The 16899-nt window shown below is 44.5% G+C and overlaps 1 protein-coding gene across 10 annotated transcripts; it reads right to left on the bottom strand.

Annotated features, from left to right (window-relative positions):
* Positions 1-123: 123 nt before the first annotated feature.
* On the bottom strand, positions 124-16875 carry khk (ketohexokinase). 10 transcript variants are annotated; one of them, XM_022215339.2, is made up of 9 exons: positions 16601-16875; positions 13665-13781; positions 12949-13083; positions 12669-12803; positions 9739-9811; positions 8498-8644; positions 8286-8374; positions 4296-4450; positions 124-567 (listed from the first exon to the last, which is right to left on the bottom strand). In XM_022215339.2, exons 1-9 carry the CDS (start codon positions 16744-16746, stop codon positions 464-466), a joined length of 1101 nt encoding a protein of 366 aa, XP_022071031.1. In that variant the 5' UTR covers positions 16747-16875; the 3' UTR covers positions 124-463. The 10 variants fall into 10 exon arrangements, with proteins under 10 accessions (XP_022071031.1, XP_051804233.1, XP_022071032.1 ...); XM_051948273.1 differs by having other exon boundaries at positions 12739-12803; positions 12949-13006; XM_022215340.2 differs by having other exon boundaries at positions 16652-16875.
* Between the last annotated feature and the right edge of the window lie 24 nt (positions 16876-16899).

Raw genomic sequence — 16899 nt, 5'->3', positions numbered from 1 at the left:
TTGTCCGAAGCGATGAGGTCCGTAAACACTCGTAACCACGGCAACCATGCAGATGAAAATTAGAAAGAATATTTTCTGCTAAAAGTAAGAATCAATAATCAGGAATCAATTACTGAAGCAAAGTTCGTTGATCAGATTTTATTTCTATCAGTTAAAAAAAACAGAAAACATTTGAACCAAAAGTCACTTCATTTAGCAGCTTTAATTAGTTTATTATCAGGTTACATCACTATGAGTTCATACTAATGATCAACCAGCTAACTAATAATCACTTATTGATCAGCAGTGAATCGTTGTAAACACTTTGCTCCTCCTCGTGTTAATCAACACATCAGTCACAGTTTTTAATCAAAGTTCACTTTTCAAACTGAAAATTAAATAAAATTCATCTGAGTGCTGAAAGAAATCCTGTTTTTTCTCCTTTTCTAACCTCAAACTAACAAACCAGTTTCTAACTCTTTGGTCACTTGTTGGAAAACTTTTCGGCGATGCCGTCGTAACCATGGAAACCACACTTGGCGCCGGCGACTCTGCAGCCGAAGGTCAGAGCTTCCTGTACAGTCCCGCCTGCAGACAGGAAACAGATTCAGTCACTTCCTCTGGTTGGTCAGTGAGAATCTAGTTTGAACAACAACGAGACGCTCAACGGCTCCGACTGACACAACAATGATTCCACAGATTTTAAAGAGCCACGCTGTTGTTGATCAGGACTGTGCAGAGGGGGGGCAGAGGGGGCTGAAGCACCGCCCCTTTTGTCAAAGTTGCTTTTTCAATTTTATTTAACTTTATTTAATTTAGTTTTTTATTTTTAAGTTTGTATGTGTGTAAAAGTATTTCAGGCCCAAAATAATAAATAAAGCAAAAATAAAATGAATAATAATTCAGATCTACCCTCGGTTGGTCACATGACCTACGTAGACGTCCCTCACCGCCCTGACATGCCCTGAAGCTCAGCGCTAGCGCCGCTCGTCTAGAAACCAGAGGCCAGAGGGACGACTTCAACACCTGATGGTCCAGTGAGGAGGCTCTGTAGCGGGATTGGTTTGTGTACGGTTTATTCTAGATGACTGATGCAGTGAAGTCAGCATCCTGTGTGTGTCTGACTCTAACACACTCTGATCAGTTATATCTGCTAGTTAACCACACAGTGCTGACAGGATAAAGGATGCCAGGCTTCTTTCTGTTTATCTGTGTTTCTGTTGTCAAAGAGCATCAGAGAGACGTGTTATTTTACTGTCAGTGAGCTGCAGTGTGTTTCCTGTTTCTACAGGCATCAGTTATGTTATTTTACTGAAACTATCTACCTGCATTTTCACGTAATTTTGGACTTTTGCAGTATAAATACAATAACAATAATAATTACAAGAATTTGAATTGTGATTTTCTCAACCTCTCATTTATTAAACCTATCAGTACTTGTTTATAACATCTGTATAGACAAATTAAATATGCATAAATATAAAATATAGAAATTTAGGGAATAAAATTTAGGGTTTTTAACTTTATTATTAGCACTACGAATAATAAAGGGCAGATTATGAATCAGCCCCATGGAGCAAAGGTATGAAATTTAAAAAGGAGGACTCCAGGAAGAGCAGCCACAGCTAAACAGCCCAAGGTCTAAACTCAACTTCAAAATAATAATTTATCAGCGTTGTTGAAGCGCCTGATGCTGGCCATAACAAGGTTTGAACCACTGACCTTCTGATCAGCAGTCCAGAGGAACAACCATTACAGCCAGTTACAGCGCTATGCTAAAGTCTGGGCACCCCTGATCATTTTCCAGCTTTTCCTTTATAAATCACTGGTTGTTTAAATCAGCAATTTCAGTTAAATATATTATATAACAGACAAACACAGTGATGTTTGAGAAGTGAAATGAAGTTTATGGGATTTACAGAAAGTGTGCAATAATTATTTAACCCTTTAAGCTTCAGTCAATTCCAGCCGTTTTCAGTACAAAAAAATCGCTAATATTCTATTTGTAAATAAAAATCTGACGAGAAATACAGGGAATATTGGACACGCATCGCGAGGTGCATTTCCTTGAAAACGACCGATTCGTGGATTTTATACCGACTTCAGGACATGTTTTGGACAAAATAGTTTACTGGCTTGTGTTGTCTGGATGTAAAAGGTTGGATTATGGCCGTTTTTTGTGGAATATTTTCATCTGTGTGTAATAATGAACCCGGAAATGTGAGTCGCGCTGTGTACGTTGAAGCCGTGTATAGAGAACGGATGGATGGATATTTGTTTTTGTCGGACAAATGTGTTTTTCTCACCCGCTGTGGTAATCACATCTGAAAGTGGTTTATACCGGCGGATTCATGAGAATCTAAGCTTTCCATCGGCGTATAGTGTTTGTATAATCGCGTTTGCAGTTTCAGACATTTAGCAAATTGCTTATGCAGATCTCAAAGTGTACCGCGGGCGGAACACTGAAGCACAACTGAAGTGCGACGGGTTAAGCAAAAGTAGACAGGTGCATAAATTTGGCACCCTTGTTGTTTTATTGATTTGAATACCTTCAGCACTAATTATTGGAACATAAAATTTGCTTGGTAAGCTCATTGACCTTTGACCTGCATACACAGTGTAGTGATCAGGGTGATCTCCACCGTTCAGAGGGGTTGAAAACATGACTCAAAACAGGCCGTTACTGTCACTCTGCACGTTTAATGTTTGCAGGACAGCTCAGACATTCTGCATAGTCGTATAAGCACACTTTAGTGAAGGTGAAAACATTAAAGAGTCCCAAGCTACAAACAACAACAGCATGTCAATACCGGGAGCATCTCCTGTGTTGCCGCGCAAAAGTCCAGTTTACGTCCTAACGCCGTCTGTGTGCGTCACCATAGTAACCAAAAGCACTTAAAGATACAGTACTCAGAGAGGCGACCATTACAACAGGTGGAGCCATTCATGAGAAAGGGTATTTAAGGTGGCCAATTACAAGTTGTTCTCCTCTTTGCATCTTCTCTGAAGAGTGGCAGCATGGGAGCCTCAAAACATCTGTCAAATGAGCTGAAAGCAAAGATTGTTCAGCATCATGATTAAGGGGAAGGAAACAAAAAGCTAGCTCAGAGATTTCAGCTGTCAGTTTCCACTGTGAGGAACATAGTGAGGAAATGGAAGACCACAGGCTCAGTTCTGGTTAAGGCCCAGAGTGGCAGGCCAAGAAAACTGTCAGCTAAGCAGAGATGAAGGATGTGAGAACAGTAAAACTCAGCCCACAGAGCAGCTCCAAAGACCTACAACATGATCTTGCTGCAGATGGTGTCACTGTGCATTGTTCAACTGTTCAGCACACTTTGCACAAGGGGATGCTGTATGGGAGAGTGATGTGGAAGAAGCCTTTTCTGCACACATGCCACAAACAGAGTCACTTGAGGTTTGCTAAAGCACATTTGGAGAAGCCAGCTTCATTTTGGAATAAGATGCTGTGGACTGATGAACCTCAAATGGAGTTATTTGGACATAAGGGGCGGCATGCATGGTGGATGAAGAACACAGCGTTCCAAGACAAACACTTGCTGCCCACAGTAAAATGTGGTGGTGGTTCCATCATGCTGTGGGGCTGTGTGGCCACTGCAGGTACTGGAAATCTTGTTAAAGTTGAAGGTCTCATGGATTCCAGTCAGTATCAGCAGATTCTTACCAACAATGTTCAAGAATCAGTGACAAAGTTGAAGTTGTGCCGGAGCTGGATACTTGAACAAGACAATGACCCCAAACACTGCTCAGATTCTACTCAGGCATCCATGCAGAGGAACAAGTAGAACGTTCTGGAATGACCATCTCAGTCCCCAGACCTGAATATTACTGAAAATCTGTGGTGAGATTTAAAGCGGGCTGTCCATGCTCAGAAACCATCAAACCTGACTGAACTGGAGATGTTTTTTAAAGGAGAATGGTCAAAAATACCTTCAACCAGAATCCAGACCCTCATTGGAAGCTACAGGAAGCATTTAGAGGCTGTTATTTCTGCAAAAGGAGGATCTACTGAATACTGATGTCATTTTTCTGTTGGGGTGCCCAAATTTATGCATTCCACTGTATATTGTAAGGTGTGCTTCGAATTTGTGCTCCATGTGCCCCCTTTTAACTTTGAGCAGCTGATGTAGTTGTTGGTATAGTTTTTGGTGTAGTTGTAGTTTGTGTTGTTGTTGTTGCTGTTATAGTTATTGTTGTAGTTGTTGTTGTTGTAGTTGTTATCGTTGTAGTCTGTGTTGTTGTAGTTGCTGCTGGTGTAGTTGTTGTTGCAGTTGTTGTTGGACAGTGAAGCGTCTCACCGTGGGACAGCGTGTAGATCACCGCAGCGTTGAAAGTGTCTCCGGCTCCCAGAGTGTCGACAAGACTGGGTGGAGGAAAAGCGTCTGAATGGAAAAAACCATCAGGACCCAAAGCAGACGCTCCTTTTTCTGCCCAGGCACAGATCAGGACAGCCCTGAGAGACAGACAGGTAAGAGACAGACAGGTAAGAGACAGACAGGAAAGAGGCAGACAGGAAAGAGGCAGACAGGTAAGAGACAGACAGGAAAGAGACAGACAGGTAAGAGACAGACAGGAAAGAGGCAGACAGGAAAGAGGCAGACAGGAAAGAGACAGACAGGTAAGAGACAGACAGGTAAGAGACAGACAGGAAAGAGGCAGACAGGAAAGAGACAGACAGGAAAGAGGCAGACAGGTAAGAGACAGACAGGTAAGAGGCAGACAGGTAAGAGACAGACAGGAAAGAGGCAGACAGGTAAGAGACAGACAGGAAAGAGGCAGACAGGTAAGAGACAGACAGGTAAGAGACAGACAGGAAAGAGACAGACAGGAAAGAGGCAGACAGGAAAGAGACAGACAGGAAAGAGGCAGACAGGAAAGAGGCAGACAGGTAAGAGACAGACAGGTAAGAGGCAGACAGGTAAGAGGCAGACAGGTAAGAGGCAGACAGGTAAGAGACAGACAGGAAAGAGGCAGACAGGTAAGAGACAGACAGGAAAGAGGCAGACAGGTAAGAGACAGACAGGTAAGAGACAGACAGGAAAGAGACAGACAGGAAAGAGGCAGACAGGAAAGAGACAGACAGGAAAGAGGCAGACAGGAAAGAGGCAGACAGGTAAGAGACAGACAGGTAAGAGGCAGACAGGTAAGAGACAGACAGGTAAGAGACAGACAGGAAAGAGGCAGACAGGAAAGAGACAGACAGGTAAGAGGCAGACAGGTAAGAGACAGACAGGAAAGAGGCAGACAGGTAAGAGACAGACAGGTAAGAGACAGACAGGTAAGAGACAGACAGGAAAGAGGCAGACAGGTAAGAGGCAGACAGGTAAAGGACAGACAAGTGAGAGACAGACAGGAAAGAGACAGACAGGTAAGAGGCAGACAGGTAAGAGGCAGACAGGAAAGAGGCAGACAGGAAAGAGGCAGACAGGTAAGAGGCAGACAGGTAAAGGACAGACAAGTGAGAGGCAGACAGGTAAGAGGCAGACAGGAAAGAGACAGACAGGTAAGAGGCAGACAGGAAAGAGACAGACAGGTAAGAGGCAGACAGGTAAGAGGCAGACAGGTAAGAGGCAGACAGGAAAGAGACAGACAGGTAAGAGGCAGACAGGTAAAGGACAGACAAGTGAGAGGCAGACAGGTAAGAGGCAGACAGGTAAGAGGCAGACAGGTAAGAGACAGACAGGTAAGAGGCAGACAGGAAAGAGGCAGACAGGTAAGAGGCAGACAGGAAAGAGGCAGACAGGAAAGAGGCAGACAGGAAAGAGGCAGACAGGAAAGAGGCAGACAGGAAAGAGGCAGACAGGTAAGAGGCAGACAGGAAGAGGCAGACAGGTAAGAGGCAGACAGGTAAGAGGCAGACAGGTAAGAGGCAGACAGGTAAGAGGCAGACAGGAAAGAGACAGACAGGTAAGAGGCAGACAGGTAAGAGGCAGACAGGTAAGAGGCAGACAGGTAAGAGACAGACAGGAAAGAGACAGACAGGTAAGAGGCAGACAGGTAAAGGACAGACAAGTGAGAGGCAGACAGGTAAGAGGCAGACAGGTAAGAGGCAGACAGGAAAGAGGCAGACAGGTAAGAGGCAGACAGGAAAGAGACAGACAGGAAAGAGGCAGACAGGAAAGAGGCAGACAGGAAAGAGGCAGACAGGAAAGAGGCAGACAGGTAAGAGGCAGACAGGTAAGAGGCAGACAGGTAAGAGGCAGACAGGAAAGAGGCAGACAGGTAAGAGGCAGACAGGAAAGAGGCAGACAGGTAAGAGGCAGACAGGTAAGAGGCAGACAGGAAAGAGGCAGACAGGTAAGAGGCAGACAGGTAAGAGGCAGACAGGAAAGAGACAGACAGGTAAGAGGCAGACAGGAAAGAGGCAGACAGGAAAGAGGCAGACAGGTAAGAGGCAGACAGGTAAGAGACAGACAGGAAAGAGACAGACAGGTAAGAGGCAGACAGGAAAGAGGCAGACAGGAAAGAGGCAGACAGGTAAGAGGCAGACAGGTAAGAGACAGACAGGAAAGAGACAGACAGGTAAGAGGCAGACAGGTAAAGGACAGACAAGTGAGAGGCAGACAGGTAAGAGGCAGACAGGAAAGAGATAGACAGGTAAGAGGCAGACAGGAAAGAGGCAGACAGGTAAGAGACAGACAGGAAAGAGGCAGACAGGTAAGAGGCAGACAGGAAAGAGACAGACAGGTAAGAGGCAGACAGGAAAGAGGCAGACAGGAAAGAGACAGACAGGAAAGAGGCAGACAGGAAAGAGGCAGACAGGTAAGAGGCAGACAGGAAAGAGGCAGACAGGAAAGAGGCAGACAAGAAAGAGGCAGACAGGAAAGAGGCAGACAGGTAAGAGGCAGACAGGTAAGAGGCAGACAGGTAAGAGGCAGACAGGAAAGAGGTAGACAGGAAAGAGACAGACAGGAAAGAGGCAGACAGGTAAGAGGCAGACAGGTAAGAGACAGACAGGTAAGAGGCAGACAGGAAAGAGACAGACAGGTAAGAGGCAGACAGGTAAGAGACAGACAGGAAAGAGGCAGACAGGAAAGAGGCAGACAGGAAAGAGACAGACAGGAAAGAGGCAGACAGGTAAGAGGCAGACAGGTAAGAGGCAGACAGGTAAGAGGCAGACAGGAAAGAGGCAGACAGGAAAGAGGCAGACAGGAAAGAGGCAGACAGGAAAGAGGCAGACAGGTAAGAGGCAGACAGGAAAGAGGCAGACAGGAAAGAGGCAGACAGGAAAGAGGCAGACAGGTAAGAGGCAGACAGGTAAGAGGCAGACAGGAAAGAGGCAGACAGGAAAGAGGCAGACAGGTAAGAGGCAGACAGGTAAGAGGCAGACAGGAAAGAGGCAGACAGGTAAGAGGCAGACAGGAAAGAGGCAGACAGGAAAGAGGCAGACAGGAAAGAGGCAGACAGGTAAGAGGCAGACAGGTAAGAGGCAGACAGGAAAGAGGCAGACAGGTAAGAGGCAGACAGGTAAGAGGCAGACAGGTAAGAGGCAGACAGGTAAGAGGCAGACAGGAAAGAGACAGACAGGTAAGAGACAGACAGGAAAGAGGCAGACAGGTAAGAGGCAGACAGGTAAGAGGCAGACAGGAAAGAGGCAGACAGGTAAGAGGCAGACAGGTAAGAGGCAGACAGGTAAGAGGCAGACAGGTAAGAGGCAGACAGGAAAGAGGCAGACAGGTAAAGGACAGACAAGTGAGAGACAGACAGGAAAGAGACAGACAGGTAAGAGGCAGACAGGTAAGAGGCAGACAGGTAAGAGGCAGACAGGAAAGAGGCAGACAGGAAAGAGACAGACAGGAAAGAGGCAGACAGGTAAGAGGCAGACAGGTAAGAGGCAGACAGGTAAGAGGCAGACAGGTAAGAGGCAGACAGGTAAGAGGCAGACAGGAAAGAGGCAGACAGGAAAGAGACAGACAGGTAAGAGACAGACAGGAAAGAGGCAGACAGGTAAGAGGCAGACAGGAAAGAGGCAGACAGGAAAGAGGCAGACAGGTAAGAGGCAGACAGGAAAGAGGCAGACAGGTAAGAGGCAGACAGGTAAGAGGCAGACAGGAAAGAGGCAGACAGGTAAAGGACAGACAAGTGAGAGACAGACAGGAAAGAGACAGACAGGTAAGAGGCAGACAGGTAAGAGGCAGACAGGAAAGAGACAGACAGGTAAGAGACAGACAGGAAAGAGGCAGACAGGAAAGAGACAGACAGGTAAGAGACAGACAGGAAAGAGGCAGACAGGTAAAGGACAGACAAGTGAGAGACAGACAGGAAAGAGACAGACAGGTTAGACTCACCCCTGTCTCACTCGAGGGTAGAATCCTCTGAGAGCAGCTTCAGCTGACTGGAAGCCAAAATGTCGAGCGACGTCTTTACTGACAAACACCTGAGAACAACCAGGAACAATTAAGAACTAACAGGAACAATTAGGAACAATCAGGAACCAACAGGAACAATCAAAATGTTTCACCCATCAGACAGAACAAAGGTTTGCCGTGATGATTCGTACCACGTCGCCATGTGGAAACAGCTGGTACAGCGGCTCTCTGATCTTCTCAATCTCCACTGAGACAGTGATCCTCTGTTGCTGTGGCAACCTGCTGTTGTGCATCTCCACCTGCTGGATCATCTTCACCTGTTCGTCAGCGTTCCGGCCCTGCAGAGGAAAGATGGCCAACAGTAGAGCAGCGACTCACTGTTCCACCTTCTGTTATTATCTACAGTGTTGGGGTAAGTTAGTGTTGTACCTCTGGTTAGTGTTAGTTAACCCGGTTTACTTAATCAGGTTAACTCTGGTTAGTGGTAGTTAATCCGGTTTATTTATTCAGGTTAACTCTAGTTAGTAGTAGTTCACCCGGTTTGCTGAATCAGGTTAAGATGAGTTCACATTATTTTGTCCTGTTCAGTTTTCAGTTGTTTAGTGTGGCTTAGTTCTGGTGTAGCTTTGCTGTAGTTATGGTGTAATTTTTGTGTAGTTCTGGTGTAGTTCTAGTGTAGTTCTGGTGTAGTTCTAGTGTAGTTTTAGTGTCGTTTTGGTGTAGTTCTGGTGTAGTTTTGGTGTAGTTTTGGTGTAGTTCTAGTGTAGTTCTGGTGTAGTTCTAGTGTAGTTTTGGTGTAGTTCTGGTGTAGTTTTGCTGTAGTTATGGTGTAATTTTTGTGTAGTTCTGGTGTAGTTCTAGTGTAGTTCTGGTGTAGTTCTAGTGTAGTTTTAGTGTAGTTTTGGTGTAGTTCTAGTGTAGTTCTGGTGTAGTTCTAGTGTAGTTTTTGTGTAGTTCTGGTGTAGTTCTGGTGTAGTTCTAGTGTAGTTCTAGTGTAGTTCTAGTGTAGTTTTGGTGTAGTTCTAGTGTAGTTCTGGTGTAGTTCTAGTGTAGTTCTAGTGTAGTTTTAGTGTAGTTTTGGTGTAGTTCTGGTGTAGTTTTGCTGTAGTTATGGTGTAATTTTTGTGTAGTTCTGGTGTAGTTCTAGTGTAGTTCTGGTGTAGTTCTGGTGTAGTTCTAGTGTAGTTCTAGTGTAGTTTTGGTGTAGTTCTGGTGTAGTTTTGGTGTAGTTCTAGTGTAGTTCTGGTGTAGTTCTAGTGTAGTTTTTGTGTAGTTCTGGTGTAGTTCTGGTGTAGTTCTAGTGTAGTTCTAGTGTAGTTCTAGTGTAGTTTTGGTGTAGTTCTAGTGTAGTTCTAGTGTAGTTCTAGTGTAGTTCTAGTGTAGTTTTAGTGTAGTTTTGGTGTAGTTCTGGTGTAGTTTTGGTGTAGCTCACCTCCCAGTGAATCCACCTGAACTGACTGAGGTTCACTTTGGAGAAATCCTCCGCTGTGACATCAGGAAGGTTCCTGACAGACAGGAAGTGAGGTCAAAGTTTATGTGAGAGACGCCTATGTGTTGAGACGCCTCCTGATGTCTAGTATCCCAATCTGATGACTTCACTGTGATGTCCTGATTTGATGCGAGTGAATTAATGAATGTCTGCTGGTTCAGTCTGATCACATTTATCTGATAATAAAGTTATTAAATCAGTCCAGTTTAACAGTTGAAGATCTCAGTCTGTTCCTTCATGTTCTGTAGATGGAACCTTGTAGTAAAGCTCTAGTAAAACACTGTCTAAATGTAGTACTAGAGGGTAAATGTGGTACTAGAAGGTAGATGGAGTATCGATCAGTCTGATTGGGACGTTCCTCATTAATCTGCAGTATATATATTGTGTAATTTAAAAAACCTTGGAGCTGTTCTGTTTGGAGAAACAATGAGTTTATCTTCAGAAACAATCAATGAAAAACATTTCAGGTTTTAAGTTGAAAACTTTCATTCTTGAATTTCTCCCAGGATTAATAAAGTATCTATCTATCTATCATCTATTCTGTCGCCTCACAAAGATCCTCTAGAAATCCAGTTTATTAATCAATAGATCAGACTGATCAGCTATCAATCAGGTTGAGAGATGATCGATCAGACAGATGAGTTCGTTCATCATTAACATGTTCTCTACATGCAGACCTTTAGGTTCTACAGGAGACAGTGAGGGACAAACTTCACTGTCAGAAAAGATCTGAAGTCAGCCTGTGAGTCAATCAGCTGTGCCATTAGAACCACTTACAGAAGAACACTGATCATTTCATCACAACGTTCTGCTGGGAAACATTGGTTCCTGCCCTCATGTGGACATTCCTCTGATAAGACAACCCCACAAAGAACCCAGAGAATCCACTGAGGACCTCCAGAGGTTCTGTATCTCTGATCTGCTGCTACCTGAGGTTCTAATGTTGTGTCTGTTGGGTGTCTGGTCTGAGGAACACCTGCTCAGGTGTGTTGATCTTTCATTCAAATCACAATCCATTGAATTACTGAACATGCTGAGATTTCAGAGAGAACATGAGGAGATATCTGGTTTCTCAGCTGAAGACTGGGTAGATATCACCTTCTCTTTAGCTGACGTCTGGAGACAAGAAGGTAAATCAAGTGTTAATGATTCATTCAATAATCATTCAGAAATTAAATGAATCAACCCAAAACCACTGCAGAGGTTCCAGCGAAGCCCGAAGAATTAAACCGGACCTACAGGAACAGTCTTTATAGTGCTAAGCTAAGCTAAGCTAAATGAGCCATGCGTTGAACTGTTCCTTTAATGATAACAGTGATGAGGACGTGATGCAGACCAATCAGCTGCAGTTTAATGCTAACGTCTGATCTACGGTGGCTCCTGAAGACAAAACACCAGAAAACAGCCAATCAGATTCCAGATCAGAACCTGGACAACATCTGAATTCAGCTGCAATAGAAGATCCCTGCTTCCCTCTCTGGTTCCTCTGATGAAGAACAACTTTCACATCTGGACAACTTCAGAAGAACATCTTCAGTGAGGTCAGAACAGGAAGCAGAAAGTTCAGTCTGTTTTCAGAATTAAGAATGAAGATATGAATAAAATAATCAACCTTCCAGATCTGGTAAGTAAACCGGGAACCAGAACCAGAACAACCCTCAGATGAACAACATGCGTGACTGCAGGAGTTCAAAATAACCCGACCAGAGCTGGACCAGAGCTCTGATGGTTCTGGGTTTGGACCAGAGCTCTAATGGTTCTGGGTTTTTGTCCTCTCCGCCCTACCAGCTGTAGTCCTATACTAAATACTGAGATATCTGAACCAGGCTGCATTGTGTTTTTAGCTTTCTAGTTTGAGTCACTTCCTGTCTTTAGCTTCAGGTCCAGCCCGATCTCACGAGGATTCGTGAAACTGTCACGTAAGTTTTAGTTTCAGTTTCGTGCGCACCAACACGATTTCGTCATGTTTTTCGTGCCGCTCACCACGAAATGCACACCAATGTATTTTAAACGGCGGACTTTTCGTGCCACTCAGAACGTATTTCAAAAGAATGTGTATATTATATTTTTAATGTAAAACCGTGGCGAATCCAACGCTATATTTTGCATGACATCGTTCCTAACCATAACCCTAACCATAACCATAACCATAACCTAACCATAAGCCGGTGGTACACTTACCAATTTGCATAGGAATTTCAAGAATGTCCGGCGGCCGGCGGCCGCAAACACGATCACACAAGCAGTATACGCCGATGGACAGCTTAGATCGTCATGAATCCGCCGGTATAAACCACTTTCAGATGTGATTACCACAGCGAAAAACATTTCGTGGTGAGCGGCACGAAAAACATGACGAAATCGTGTTGGTGCGCACGAAACCGAAACTAAAACTTACGTGACAGTTTCACGAATCCCCGTGAGACCGGGTTGTCAGGTCAGCTGACCTCCATGCCCCATCTGATTGGTAGATCAGAACCTCGGTTCTGCAGTGGATCACCCGTTATTACACCAGATTCAGGAGCATCCAGTGTTCACCAAACACCTCGAGACATTTCTGTCATCCACCAGCAGCAATCGCTGGGCGGGGTCTATAACTGTGGGCGGGGCTTAAGGTAACTGGGCGGGGTCAATATTTATGGGGGGCTTATGTTAACCGGACAGTGTCTATAACTGTGGGTGGGGCTTACATTAACTGGGCGGGGTCTATCACTGCGGTCGGTGCTTACAGCAGATTCATTCACTTTGGCCATGTGGCCTGCTGCTCTACTGATGTCACAGTGATTCATTCATCTCCATGGTAACGGCATCTGATTGACGAGGTGTTTGGCAAACACTGCGGCGTTGCAGTGGCGGCCGACTGGTCGTCTTACATATCAGACAGAACGACGGTTCGAGTCCCGTTGAACGGACAGACCAAACAACATGCACATGGAGTCAGACCTTCCAGCTGCCAAACCACTGGAGAGGCGTCGACCGAACACCGCGAGAAGTCGGCCATGATGAACCTGACGGACACACAGACAGCTGACATCACACACTAGAAGCTGCTCTGATTTGTGGGACAGGAGGGGGCGGAGCTGCTTGGAGATGATGCTGTTCCTGAAACAGAAGCTGTTAGTGAGAGACACACCTGTTCACACTTGGTCACACCTGTTCATGTGCAGGATGGTCCGGCTTCCTGTGCTGATGTTGCTGATGACCACGGAGGCTGGAAGGACACACTGAGCATGCTCAGAAACCAGCGACACATCAATGCAGGACTTCTGAAAATCCTCCAAAACAAAACTAGACAGTAAAGAAAGGAGAGCAGCTGCTGCGATCAGACCTGACCAATCGTTCAGCTCCGATCCTGATCATTGATCCTAATCAATAATCAGGATCAATGATCAGGATCGATTGTTAACCTACTGTCAGACTTGATGTTATCCTGTATTAGCATTAGCCTGAGAGCTAACCTGCAGTCAGTTTTTATAATAGCCTGAATTAGCATAGATTGAGTGCTAACCTGCAGTCAGTGTTGATGTTAGCATTAGCCTGAGTGCTTACCTGCAGTCAGTGTTGATGTTAGTCTGTTAGCATTAGGTTCAGTGTTCACCTGCAGTTAGTGCTGATGTCAGGTTTAGTTAGAATTAGCCTGAGAGCTAATGTGCAGTTAGTATTGATATTAGCCTGTATTAGCATTAGCCTGAATGCTAACCTGCAGCCGGTTCAACAATCAGAATCAAAGATCAGGCTCAATAATCAGGACAATAAAATACTTAAAACATAACAAAAACTGAATTATCGTCAGATCTTTCATTTTTTAATAGTTTCAAAGAAGGAGTATTGATTGGAGTATTGATTGAAGTATTGATCGTGCCACTCACTCAGCTACCGGTCCGGCGGACAGCGAGCCCATGAAGGCGCAGGGAGCTCCGAGCAGCGACAGAACCGTGCAGGAGTTGGAGGCGTTCCCTCCTCGCTGCCATCGCTGCGACAGACACCTGCAGGCGCACAGTAGTGACATTACAGCATGGTCGATCACTGCGATATTGATTGATTGATGATCAGTATCCTGTATTAGCATTAGCCTGAGTGTTAACCGGCAGTCAGTGTTGATATTAGCCTGTGTTTAGTGATGGATGATCGAGGCTTTGTTGAAGCTTCAACACTTTATCCAGTACCTGCTTCATTACTCGAGGCTTCACTGACACTCAGTGCTCGAGTAGGACATCTAGTGGTCAATAAAATGAAGTGCAATTGATTCATGTTTCTGATTGGTTCATGGATTGTTTTGGATTGATTCGCCATGCACGTTCCTGTTTCACTACATTAGATGATTGTATCTGTTCTAGTGGCTACAATAATAATAATAATATTACCAGTAATAACTAGAAAAGCACTCGGAGAGCGCATACCTCTGCCAGGCCATCTGTCTGTCTGTCCGTCTGTCTGTCTGTCTGTGTGTCTGTCTGTGTGTCTGTTTGTCTGTTAACAGCATAATTCAAAAAGTCATGGACGGATTTTCACCAAAATTTTACAGGATGTCCGGAAGAGCAAAAGTAACAATCGATTAGATTTTGGAGGTGATCCGGATCACCGTCTGGATCCAGGATTTTTTTGAAGGACTCTGTACAATTGACAGAGATGGCCACCTGGCAGCCATGGTATAAAGTTCCCTTTGCCTCATTACATTTAACACATAAATCTGGGATGTTGTTGTTAAACATATTTAATTTAACTGGTGTAATATATTTTCTCAACAATCATTTGTACATATTATAGCAATTTAAATCAGGTATTGATTGATTGAGTGTGGGCTTTGGTGCAAATCAGTTCCCAGTCCTCTGATGTTATGTCCACCTTTGGATCTTCTTTCCACTCTTTTCGTTTTTTTAACCCTTTAAGCTTCAGTCAATTCCAGCCGTTTTCAGTACAAAAAATCGCTAATATTTTATTTTTAAATTAAAAAAATTATGAAAAATACGGGGAATATTGGACGCGCATCGCAAGGTGCATTTCCTTGAAAACGACCGATTCGGGGATTTTATACCGAATTCAGGACATGTTTTGGACAAAATAGTTTACTGGCTTGTGTCATCTGGATGTAAAAGGTTGGATTATGGCCGTTTTTTGTGGAATATTTTTTTTCTGTGTGTAATAATGAACCCGGAAATGTGAGTCGCGCTGTGTGTGTTGAAGCCGTGTATAGAGAACGGATGGATGAATATTTGTTTTTGTCGGACAAATGTGTTTTTCTCACCCGCTGTGGTAATCGCATCTGAAAGTGGTTTATACCAGCGGATTCATGAGAATCTAAGCTTTCCATCGGCGTGTAGTGTTTGTATAATCGCGTTTGCAGCCGTCGGACATTCTTGAAATTACTATGCAAATTAGTAGGTGTACCGCCGGCGGGACACTGAAGCGCAACTGAAGCGCAAAGGGTTAACAGTCGTAGTTACCTTGATATCAGGCAGCAAATGGAAATTATGCCATACACAGGACCTTTTCCTGATTGGCTCCTGCTGCAGATCTATCTCGCTATCTATCTAACTATCGAGCTAGCTAGCTATCTATACACTACTAACTGTCAAAGCAACGAACGGCAGCAACAAAACCAACCTACTCTGCGGAAAATCATTCAAATAAACGACACTATGAGATCTCCTATCCCGGAACACACTCAATCCCGCCAAGTGATTCACATAACAAACCGAACCAATCAGGTGATTCGAAGCAGTTGAGTGCTTCAAACGTCACTGAAGTGATTCAAACGTCACGAGTCACATGACCAAATCAAGTGTCGGCACAGTGGCTCGATACGATTGCTTCATGAGCTACCGCGCATGTGTTGAAGCCTCGGGTATCAGAGGACCATCACTACCTTTGTTAGCATTAGCCTGAGTGTTAACTTGCAGTTAGTGTTGATGTTAGCCTGTATTAGCATTAGCCTGAGTGCTAATCTACACACAGTGTTGATGGTATCCTGTATTAGCATCAGCCTGAATGCTAACCTGCAGTCAGTGTTGATGTTAGCCCGTGTTAGCATTAGGTTCAGTGCTCACCTGCAGTTAGTGCTTTAGTTAGGATTAGCTTGAGAGATAACGTGCAGTTAGTATTGATATTAGCCTGTATTAGCATTAGCCTGAGTGTTAGCCCACAGTCATTGTTGATGTTAGCCTGTGTTAGAATTAGCCTGAGCCCTAACCTGCAGACAGTGTTGATGCTAGCCTGTATTAGCATTAGCCTGAGTGCTAACCTACACACAGTGTTGATGATATCCTGTATTAGCATCAGCCTGAATGTTAACCTGCAGTCAGTGTTGATGTTAGTCTATATTAGCTTTACCCTGAGTGCCAACCTGCAGTCAATCTTGATGTCAGCTTTAATTAGGATTAGCTTGAGAGCTAACCTGCAGTTAGTATTGATATTAGCCTCTGTTAGCATTAGGTTCAGTGTTCACCTGCAGTTAGTATTGATGTCAGCTTTAGTTAGAATTAGCTTGAGAGCTAACGTGCAGTTAGTATTGATATTAGCCTGTATTAGCAATAGCCTGAGCTTCAGCCTGGAGTCAGTTTTGATGTTAGTCTATATTAGCATTAGCCTGAGTGCTAACCTGCAGTCAACCTTGATGTCAGCTTCCGTTAGGATTAGCTTGAGAGCTAATGTGCAGTTAGTATTGATATTAGCCTGTATTAGCATTATCCTGAAAAATAACCTGCAGTCAGTGTTAATATTAGCCTGTATTAGCATTAGACTGAGTGTTAACTTGCAATAGGTTAACTGTTGATTATAGTCTGTTAGCATTAGGTTCAGTGCTAACCTGCAGTCAGTGTTGATGTTAGCCTGTATTAGCATTAGCCTGAATGCTAACCTGCTGTCAGTGTCTTCTTCAGGGTATTTGTCGACGACGTTGATGATGTCAAGACACACCAGACCGACACACAGAATCTTCTTCTGCTCCTCCATGTTGGTCCCGTCACACACACTAAAACACACTGACACACACCGCTGGACTTTGACTCACAAACATCCCATCATCCCGATGAGTCACACTGATGCAGCCGTACAGAGCTGCTGCCAACTGCTGGACAGGAGAGGAAGTGAAGCTAAACAACAGAA

Source organism: Acanthochromis polyacanthus, chromosome 5 (genome assembly GCF_021347895.1).
Source record: "Acanthochromis polyacanthus isolate Apoly-LR-REF ecotype Palm Island chromosome 5, KAUST_Apoly_ChrSc, whole genome shotgun sequence".
Lineage (NCBI taxonomy): Eukaryota > Metazoa > Chordata > Actinopteri > Pomacentridae > Acanthochromis > Acanthochromis polyacanthus.
The sequence above is the reverse complement of the archived record's forward strand: the minus strand, read 5'-3'. Positions and strand labels throughout refer to the sequence as shown.

Bases quoted from the DNA above. Each gene is read 5' to 3' on its own strand.
- khk (XM_022215339.2), bottom strand. From the start codon at position 16,746: ATGGAGGAGCAGAAGAAGATTCTGTGTGTCGGTCTGGTGTGTCTTGAC. The intron at 9,812-12,668 runs GTAAGACGACCA...CCTGTCTGTCAG, and splicing joins ACCGTCGTTCTGTCTGATAT to GAACCTTCCTGATGTCACAG. The intron at 8,645-9,738 runs GTGAGCTACACC...TTTCCTCTGCAG, and splicing joins TCAGGTGGATTCACTGGGAG to GGCCGGAACGCTGACGAACA.